We start from the raw sequence: 10,736 nt of genomic DNA, 5'->3' as shown, positions 1-10,736 counted from the left end.
GAAGTGTGAGTGCGTCAAACTTGCCTCTTTATCTGTGCAAGAGTCGCTCCCTCACGTTGTAAATCCTCCTTGGACAAAAGTAGGATCAAAGCAGGGATTCTCCAAGTAACTAACTCCTGAAGTCCCTCTGCCCACTCGCTGCTGCTTTGGCGCTTTGCTTATTGCCTTCAAACTCGTTTCTTTGTGCGCACTCAGCCCGTTAACTCGGATGGATGGAGAGGCAGGACGCATCCGAAACTCAGCCCGCTCCAGAGCTGCTCTGAATGGGATTTGGTGGTGGAGAGTGCAGGGTCCACCGCCGGGGCGTTGGGAGTGGCTGGAGAGTAGAGGCGCTTCTAGCCCGTAGTTCAGCGTCCCTTAATCACCTCCAGCCCGGCACACGCAGGGGGGAGGGACGTGGCGTGGGGATGTGTGACGATAGATTCACGTAGCGTAGGAACTTTAGCGGGCCACTCTGAAAACCAAAGATAACGTTAAAAACAATTTAATAATAATAATAATACTATGAGAGGTGATAGTAAAGTTTATATTCTATTTTGCTTTCTTTGTATTTGCTTGTCTTCTTTAGATAGTTTGGATTGATAGCGCTAAGTTAAAATCACCTTAAGAAACTCCTTCAATATAACATCATACGTAGCCTTAATACTTTACATGACTCTAATCGGCTAAATAAATAAAAATTATAAGCACAGAGAAGTGTAACTTCAACTCATAAAAATACCAACAAACGCTTCTTTTACGCAGTGAATCTCAACGCACCACTTCACTTTTCCCTCTATCCCACCAGCAGGCTGCTGCCTCTCCGCGCCCGGCAGGACAATACCCCCCTCCTGTGTCTTAATTCTACATAGCAACTAGGCCTACCTGTCAAAGCACGTTTACGCATAGCCTATCCTAACTCAGTTTAGATCCATAATTGCTTCACATTTATGTCATGCTTCATAAATCTACCTTTCTTCCAACATTGCGCTTCTCTTAATTTTTTAATTAATTTGTGAGCTAGTTAAATGCCTGAAGTTAATTGTAGGGGGGATGATTAGGTCGTGGCGTTTGGAAATTTCGCACAAACGTTACGGATATAAATGCAATACAAATACACCTAAAAAGCTACTGTAATTCGTACACATTTGTCTACTTTCCTTTGCTAAAGGTACAAATTAAGTACGTTTTATTCTACTTTTCAAACTGTCCTCCCCTCCTTTGTAAGTGCAGTGACCCAATGTGATTTAACAGTACGACGCATGCGCCGTGGCGTCCATAATTTCCCCTTTTCTGGGAGTACGCGTGTTGGGAGTCCAGCAACGAATCACTTTTTGTTTCACGGACTGTTTTTGTACCCCAATAGTATTTCGGTGAGTCGATTCTTGGTTTGTTTGTGAGTTTACCTTTTCATATTCGTGTAAGATTTGGCAAAAGGACAGAACTGCCGTGCGCTATACAGGTGTCGCTAAAACACGAGACGCTGGTCTGTGGTTTTTAAAATGTGATCGCATTGTACACCGTGTATTGCGAAAACAATAGCTGGGCGCCGATTCTACCAATAAACCGAACAATCAAGCTAAAATATCAATGTTTTCCGCCTTAAATTACTACTACGTGGTTTAGCAGTCGGCTACAGGAACTAGTTAACTAGTTTGAGGTAATTAGATTAAACGACAATGTCCAGTCTGGGCCTAATTCGACGTACTGGCCTTATTTACGTGTAATCTAGCATCAAATGACGAGTTTAATCCTGTTGATATTCTCTTTTGATCCTCTGGAAAGTTGAGGAAAGAGTTTGCTGCAAATTAGCCAGATTGATTTGAGCAGCTAACACTTGTACACGGCCTACACAAAATGGGGATTGTCGTGGCTGTTATTGTCAATGCTAATGTTGATATCTTTTGTCTTTGTTCTTTTTTAGAGAGTCTTTTATGAGTAATCAAAGGCAGCAGAAGCCTACGCTAACAGGCCAGCGCTTCAAAACTCGCAAAAGAGGTAAGAGTTTTTACTGCTTTACGCGTTTGGACATGTTGAAATGGCTGGTTTGGACAGAAAGGTGTTGTAACGCTTAGCAGCGAATGATTGTCGTTTTACTACGTATTTAGTTTCCTGTTTGTTGTAGACTGTCTTTATGATATATATATTTTTAATAGGTTTTTGTATATCTATATATTAGCAATCAGACAAATTGAAAGCGTAGAGAAAAATCTCACCTTTTTGACATTTTTTCTTCTTAGATTTTTGTAAATTTAGGCCTACCATATTTCCTGTGAAGTTAAAAAGTTTGCCACCCAGACAGGTTCTCTCTCCTTCTCCTTTTTGACTGATTACTATTGCAGGCCTATATTTTTATTGATGCATTTAATTTCATGCTATATCTCTGGTTCTGATGAATGCTTTCATTGTTTTATACCATGAATTTGTGTTGTATCTTGGCTGTGTTTTTAAGGAGGGAAAATGTGTAAGGACAGTAATGTAGGTTGTATCTAATAAAGGCCTAGCATAGCCTATATTCTTGACAAGGCATGCCAGCTTTTTCAGCAGACAACCTGCCGTAACTTGTCATGACAAATTTATGGCAACGAAAATCTAAACCAAATAAAAATGTGAAAAAATCCCATTCATCATCCCACCACAACTAAGAAATGTTGTAAAGTAGTGCCTGTAATCTAGATTCAAGTTTTAAATTGTGTCACAAATAAAGCATGTTTTTCTTCTTGTCAGATGAAAAGGAGAGGTTTGACCCTACACAATTCCAGGAAACTATCGTACAAGGTCTGAACCAATCTGGCACTGATTTGGAAGCGGTTGCGAAGTTCCTAGATGCCTCTGGTGCCAAACTCGACTACCGGCGCTATGCTGAGACCCTGTTTGACATCCTGGTGGCCGGGGGAATGCTGGGTAAGTAGCTTCTGTCAACCTTTACGAACAAATCAAACGTAGTACATTTTATTACTGCAGAGAAGTGATATTTTTTCAAGGATTTGGCTTTATCTGACCAAAGAGCAAGCTTTCTTTCGTACTGAACAAGTTTCTCAAATAAAGTGGTTTGGTTTTTCAGCCCCAGGAGGAACTCTCTCCGATGACATGACCAGCACTGAGTTCTGTCTTTTTAAAGCACAAGAAGACATGGAGACAATGCAGGCTTATGCTCAGGTGAGTAGACCCATCAAGTAGATTATACTTGGATAGTATATATTGGAATATGTGTAATATTTTTTTTTTAACTTAAATCAGATAAACATGGATGCTCATAAGCTTTATACATTGTAATCAAGAACATACGTCATACGTAAGCTCATATTAAAATTGAACTTAATCCAATTTTTATGTTTATCTAATAAAAAAATTAAAAAAAAGAAGTTGGTAGGTAAATAGAAGTGGAGATGTATTGAAAATTTTAAAATTGTTTTAGAAGTATGCAAAATTTAAATATAGATCATAATATCTAATGAAAATTGGAATAACTTGCAAATAAGATGATTAAAGATGACAAGAACAGAAACTTGTGTAATCTTTCAAAATAGCAGTATGAAGTGATTTCTACACAATTGTGTTAAATGTTAGTCCTTTCACTTTCTGAGTGATATTTGAACTGCAAAGTTGGTGAGATATTGTGTTTTGTCATAATCACCCACTCCTATTCTCAAGAAGATTATTCAATCAGAAAGCACAATGAGGTCCTCACTTTGTGTCGCTAAATCCTACAGCTAAATCCAGTTTGTAATAATCGCCAAGTGCTAACCACTGCACAGAAATGATGACTATTATATGACTGTTACAATTTTGAAAATTGAAGTAAGATATGCTGCTGAAGAAAACAGACAGTAATATTGGGTGCCATTGACGCATAACCCAAAAGAAGCCCTGAACAAAAATCTACATAGTCTTACTTTGTTGATGAACATGAGCAATAAATGCAAATGCAACAAATAAAACATAATGATACATAATGAGTAATAGAAGTCATGTATTCAACCCTCTACAGCTCAAACCTAAAGGTGGAACAGAAAAACAACAAAGTTCCCCAGTAGTACAAGGAATAAAGTACCCACAATATTTACTCACCAAAACAATTTTTCCATCTATCATGCAAGTAGATATGGTAATTATCTTGACAGGCCTTCTATCTTTCAACTCTGTCAGGCTCCCATTTTGCTTTTGACTCTAAATGACATGACTTGTTTTCTTTAGGTCTTCAACAAGCTGATCCGGCGTTACAAGTATTTGGAGAAAGGGTTTGAGGAGGAGATTAAGAAAGTGAGTTCTTCTTTTATAGTTTACATAATCCATAACCGTCTGCCCGTATACTTTTACCTTTCAGTGTGCAGGATTTGGTGTGATGCTATAATGGTACATTTTCCCCATATTTTCAGCTGCTGCTCTTCCTTAAAGGCTTCACCGAGTCGGAGCGTAACAAGTTGGCCATGCTCACAGGGATTTTACTGGCCAACGGCAACATTTCGGCCTCCATTCTCAACAGCCTGTTCAACGAGAACCTGGTCAAAGAAGGTACAAGCTGGTTGGATATGGTGTAACACAAGAATTCTTAAAGTTATTGCATACTTTTGAGTTCATTTTATGCATTTTAGCTAGTCTGCAAAGGCTTTGCTTTGGTATGTCCTGTCCAGGAGATTTGTTCCTTTTGTGGTCAATTTGTGCTCATTGTATTTACTCTGTTGGCGACGTATGCATTCTTGCACAAAATGAAACTAAGTGTTTTGACACCTCTGGCTTAAGTTATATTTATAATACTTGTGCTGTTAAAAACATGCACACTTAAATGAAGGTGCGAAAAGCTATGGATATTTCGGTTATACTGAGCCCTAGAGTATTTTCTAGGTAAAGTTTGTTGATTTTAAAGTTATTGATACATAGTTTGTTTTAACCTTGGTATTTCAAGTTGTATAGCATGAATAATGAGTAAGAGTTAGAAATGAGTATGTTTGTGTTGATTTTAAACAGATTATTAATAGTTTGTAGTTTTGCACTTTTTTGTTTTTAAATGCCAACCCAAAATTTGGTTTAATATATAGTGAAGGACCTCAGGAGGGCTCGATGTTTTTTTATAATTCAACCTATAGGGCAGAGCATTAAAAAAAAAAAATTGATTCTAGGCCGTATTAAATTCTGTAGAAACTGCTCATGTGTTTCTAGTAGACACTAAAAGAATTGGTTTCCCCTTTAGCCCCCTATGTTGTAACACCATGCTGAACTTTTGCCCCTTTTCTACGTATAATGCCCGGGCAAACCTGTGTGTCTGCATCTAACCCTCTTCTGTTAATATCGCTTTTATGCCCTCACTCTGCTGCTTCTGAGAGTCTAGACCCAGGCCTTCTCACTGAGCTGCTGTTCCACATAGAGCGCTGTCTAAGTGCCTCCCGCAGAGCTGTTTACCGTCGCATTACTCACACCTAGCTTTATCCCACAAGGTCTGCACACAAACAACAGCTGACACGCGCTTTTCTGCATTTGTTCAGGTGTCTCGGCCTCCTTCGCTGTGAAACTTTTCAAATCCTGGCTCTCCGAAAAGGACATAAACTCAGTGGCTGCGAATCTGAGGAAAGTTGGCATGGACAACAGACTCCTGGTAAGAGCACTGTGCATAAAACTGGTGTTAAAGGTGTAGCAAGAGTGGAGATTGGATTATAGGTGGTTGCAGGGCTGGCAGCTTTGTAAAAAGCGAAAGTGGAGGTTTAGGGCCTCTACACTCAAGATGTAATGCTGCAAAGAAGTGAAAGAAAAAATTGTCCCTAAACATGATTACTGCTTGCAGTTCATCAGTCAGTTGAATTGTATATCTTCAGTTCCCTTCAGAATCTGGACTAAAATGATGTTTATTCTCTAACGGAATATTGAATATGGATAAAACTCTTGAACTGGTTTCTACTGGCTGGAACCAAAATCAGGGCCATTCCGTGAATCCAAATCAAATAAATGCCAAACTTAGTCATTGAAGAGTCAATTTTTAATTCTGAGGTCTATAGCCAATTCTGTCAGTAAAGGTTTAGAGTAGTTATAGTAATTTACCACTTAAAATGTTGTATGTTTTTAGAATATGAACCACCATGTTTATTAAAAAAATTATTTGAAATCAAATCATAATACATCCAATACTAGGACAAAAATGTGAATACATTTTTCTTTTGCCAGATCTCCCAGTCCCACTGTCAACTGCATTGATGAATTGATGTATTGTTTTTGAATCTTTTTGAAATTCCCATAAATTCCTACATCTATGGAGCCATCTTTTTCTTAATGTTTTTCTATAACATCTTTAGTGTTTGTCTGTGTGCTTATCAGAATACCTGAACTGTAGTTAAAATGTTTACTAGGTAGCTCTCCAAATTTAAAACGGAAGAAAAACGACAAATGAGCAGCTAAAGACCCTTGATTAGATTTTTGTCTCATCTGATTATTTTCTCATTTTCCAGGAGCTGTTCCCAGCCAACAAACGCAGCTGTGAACACTTCTGCAAGTACTTCACTGACGCCGGACTCAAAGAGCTCTCGGACTTCGTCAGAAACCAGCAGTCCATCGGCGCGCGCAAAGAGCTTCAGAAGGAGCTACAGGAGCAGATGCTGCGCGAGGAGCCCATCAGAGATGTAAGACTTGAGGTCACTCTTTTGTCTGTGTAAAGGTACATGGGCAAGTCTGTTTTAACTTTTTAGTTCTGGCTTTTGAGTGGTACCAAGGTGCAGCTGCAACTTCAACATTCATATTTTCCACTTATCCCTCAGTTTCCAATGTATTAAAAATGTCACAGTTGTAACTAAAATATCTTTTTGATTAGTGAAAGATCTCAACTTCTGTTTATGGAGCCCATAAACAGGAAGTTGAAACTCATTAATAAAGGAATCTATACAAACCAGATTGAGCATAGTTATAAATTGGCTAAATTGCTGGGAGGTGAATTATAATATGCAATTTTAATTAAAATGAGTTTAACAATGAACATGGAATACGTGTAAATCTATATATATGGGCAGACATTTGAAGTCTCTAAGTTGGTTGAAACATTGAATAACTGCTAGAAGACTGCCGATAAATGTATTTCTTCTCATCACTGATTCCTTTGTGTTTTGGGGTTTTACAGATTATTGCCTACTCCAGAGAGGAACTAAAGAAGAACAATATTTCTGAGCAGACGATGATCGGTCTGATTTGGGCCAGTTTAATGAGCACCGTGGAGTGGAACAAGAAGGAGGAGCTGGTCACGGAACAAGCCATAAAACATCTGAAGGTACTAAGATTTAGTTTGGGAGTAAGGTTGTCAAAAGTTTAAGAAAGTATTGAAAATGAAGAAAATCCATAAGGTATCTATAAGATAGATAAGTTCTAGATTCATCTTGAGTTTTATCAGAACAGAAAAAAGCTTTTTAAAGTTATTAGGTATCTGTTCTTTAATATGAAATAGGTTGAAATGCACATGCTTTCATTTACTAGCAGGGTTAAAATAAAAACTTAAATAAATTCACTTATAGCTATTATTTCTGTACTTTTTGGCACAATAATAGAATCATTGCAATTCAAAACATAGCTATTGAATATTGTATCTTTCTCATATCGTGCAAGCCAGTCCTGAAACTAAACTGTTAGGAAAAAGTAAAATTGACCCATAAATTTTACCTGGTTTGTATTTCTCCTTTCAAAGACGAACATGATGTTGAATTTCGTAATGGCTTTTTAAATTTTGTACCAGCATTGTCAAAATGTATTGATTTTTAAATGGTTTTAAAATGTGAGTTTCAAGGTGATGACTTGCAAGTTTGGTGTGTAATGTTTCCTTCAGAACACCATTTTTATACCATGGAGCTCAGTGTATTCAGTATTGACACTTTAATTTCATCTTTTATGCCCAGAGTAATACTAAAGGGAGGGTAGAGAGATTTCCATCCAGGCTTTCAGTGTTTTATAACCTCTGTAACCTTGAATTTTTGTTCAACTGTACAAAATGTTTTTGAGGCCACTTTTCAATGTGCTCAACTCACTAATTGGCATCTCCCTTTGCAGCAATACAGCGCATTGTTGAGCGCTTTTACCAGCCAGGGCTCTTCCGAAGTCACTCTTCTGCTCAAGATCCAGGAATACTGTTACGACAACATCCACTTCATGAAAGCCTTTCAGAAAATTGTTGTGCTGCTTTACAAAGGTAAGTTATTTTCTTTAGAACTCTTTTCAGTGTCTGTTTTGTCTCCTTTTCTGGTGGCTAAGTTTGTGGAAGCTCACTAGTTATAGCACGGTCATGCCAGATGGCTGGAGATTATAGCCAAAAATTTGTCTTGATTGATGGTGTCAACCTGCCTGGCAACATTGTTTTTCAAGCACCTGCTGATGCATCTGTGCATTTGGCAAAACGTTTACTGTATGTGTCTTTGTTTTTTAGCCGACGTCTTGAGCGAAGGAGCCATTTTGAGGTGGTACAATGAAGCCCACCTGGCCAAAGGGAAGAGCGTTTTCCTTGAACAAATGAAAGCGTTTGTGGAGTGGCTCAAGAACGCTGAAGAAGGTAAGCACTTTGGCCACATCTCTCTGCCATGTGTTATAACTGTAGACTTTATAGTGCTGGGTAACGTGCAGGAAAGTGTTTTTAAAAGACAGTTCCCCTATGGATTACTACTAGGGATATATTTTCAGTATAGTAGACAATATATTTTCAGGAAAAGTCATCACAATAAGAAAATGAATGCATATGTATTTTATCAATGTGCCAAAAAGAGAAATTGGTACAGGTTAAAGATTTAAATACCTACTTTTTCAATCTGCAGTGTGAAACTCTTTACATATTTTTATTTATATCTGGTCAATTATGATTTATATTGTGACTTTAATTACCTTCTCCCACTTCACAGCAAACTTAAATGTGCTTTTTTTTTTTTTCTTTTCCAGAGTCTGAATCGGAGGAGGAGGAAGCCGACTGAGAAGGCTTGGTGCCGACTGCCGTTTTTGCGATTTAGTATTTTTTACATTAACACAGCACCAAATGCAGTGCCGAGTTTTGTAACAGGTATTTTGGGGGATTCTGTTTTCTTGTCTCTTCTACCTCCTCATATCTAGTTCAACTTGTAAGGGCTTTAATACTGGTTTATTTTAGATGCCAACACTTTCCCAAATCAATACTCTTGTCTTTGTACTTGTGAGCTGAACTGGATAGTGCCACAATAAGTTTAATTGATCAAAAACTCCCTTTCATCAACTGAGGAACTTCTTTTTTTTTTTTTCCCCAAAGATTGTTCCTTACGAAAGAAGCCATTAGTGGCATACTTTGAAATGTTGTTGGCCTTCTTGGATTTCTTGTTTGCTTGAGGTGCTCACCCAGCACCTCTCGATGGTAATCCTGTTTACTGATTTACCAATACCAATTACATTTGTACCAACTTTGTCCGACTTGTATTATTATGGCAGATTTTTAAGGTTGTCTATCATTGGTATTGGTTGCCATTTTGAAACTATGGTAGTGTCAAAGTGGCAAGACCCCGTGAATTGAATTACATTTGTAACAGAACCATGTTAGAGCTGTAGTTTTTAATTTTCTGTACCATGAGGTTTTTAAAATAAAGACACTGCTTTCCCAGATTTTTCAGTTTATTGTGTGAATATGAAATGTGACAGTCAGCAGTTTAAACAAACTTCCATAGACTGATAGAATACAGAAATGGAATTAAAATACACAGTTTTAAAAAATTCACAAAGTGTGTTCATGACTTAAACAACAGGTTAAACAGTTTTGTTTTGTTTTTTTTAACACCATTAAAGACACACAGTGTAACTGTCTCCAAGGAGATACAGTATTTGTTTCCCTGTAATGTCTCAGTGTAGCATTTAACATATCTCCGTCCATGGAAACAAGCAGGTCAGATAATTACTGAATAAATGCGCAATGGCTAATTGTGTTTCATTCCCAACTCTGGAATATTCCAGGAAAAGCCAGATGTTCATTTAGATGTCATTTTGAAGTAGAATGTGAAGGAGGGGCATTCGTTTCTATCTTGCAAGTGTAAAGTTATGAAAATTGAGTTTAAAAGTTATAATTTTCCTAATTAAAAACAAAAATAAAAGAACACTAAAACAAGTGGTGTATATTAATTCATTCCTACCACCCACAATGCTGGCCATTTTTAAAATCCAAATGTTTGTTTCTGCTGCTGACTCACAACACTGCAAACCAAACAATACTTCACTGTCAGAGGTAATTGTTTCCAAAAGGTTGCATAATTTTGGGGAAATGCCTTTCGGTCACACTTCCTCTTGATTCTTAAATATGTCCCGACGATTTATCTCGTCCAGCCCGGTCTAATCAAGTAATCACAGAAGACAGCGACCCGGAGGTGCGCCCCCAATCTCATTCACTTCACTTGGAGCCCACTTTAAATGGTAATTATGGCGCAGTCAAGCATGCATAAACAAGAGTGAGCTGGTGATTCGAGATGTTAGCCAAACAAAGGGCCATGCACAGTCATTAGGACCAGGCATTTTACAAAGTAACAAACAGCCTGTGGTGGTTAGCACTGCACCAGACACACACAGAATATTTAACAGCTTCTTCAAGGTGTTTTAAGGTGAACTGAAGACACAAAATGTCTATGAAGGGATTATTTAATATTAGGACGTAAAAATAATTTGGTCTCAAGTTGAAGTGTGACTGAATATCTGAAAATGAATACCCTTGAAAGTTACCGTTTGAAAAAAAAAAAAATTTAACGTTATGAATTGTATTTGATCTACTACCAAATGCCACATGCAAGATTACTTCC

The 10,736-nt window shown here is 37.7% G+C and overlaps 1 protein-coding gene across 1 annotated transcript; it reads left to right on the top strand.

Annotated features, from left to right (window-relative positions):
- The first annotated feature begins 1,246 nt into the window (after positions 1-1,246).
- On the top strand, positions 1,247-9,558 carry LOC110156138 (eIF5-mimic protein 2-A-like). The gene is made up of 12 exons (XM_055152499.1): positions 1,247-1,352; positions 1,904-1,977; positions 2,707-2,883; positions 3,044-3,138; positions 4,177-4,242; positions 4,359-4,494; positions 5,463-5,572; positions 6,417-6,587; positions 7,079-7,225; positions 7,996-8,134; positions 8,369-8,491; positions 8,872-9,558. Exons 2-12 carry the CDS (start codon positions 1,914-1,916, stop codon positions 8,901-8,903), a joined length of 1,260 nt encoding a protein of 419 aa, XP_055008474.1. The 5' UTR covers positions 1,247-1,352; positions 1,904-1,913; the 3' UTR covers positions 8,904-9,558.
- Positions 9,559-10,736: the final 1,178 nt, after the last annotated feature.

The sequence above is a fragment of the Boleophthalmus pectinirostris genome, unplaced genomic scaffold (genome assembly GCF_026225935.1).
Source record: "Boleophthalmus pectinirostris isolate CB_2022bp ecotype Guang Dong unplaced genomic scaffold, ASM2622593v1 HiC_scaffold_1, whole genome shotgun sequence".
Classification (NCBI taxonomy): Eukaryota; Metazoa; Chordata; class Actinopteri; order Gobiiformes; family Gobiidae; genus Boleophthalmus; species Boleophthalmus pectinirostris.
This window is presented reverse-complemented; position numbering and strand designations above follow the sequence as displayed.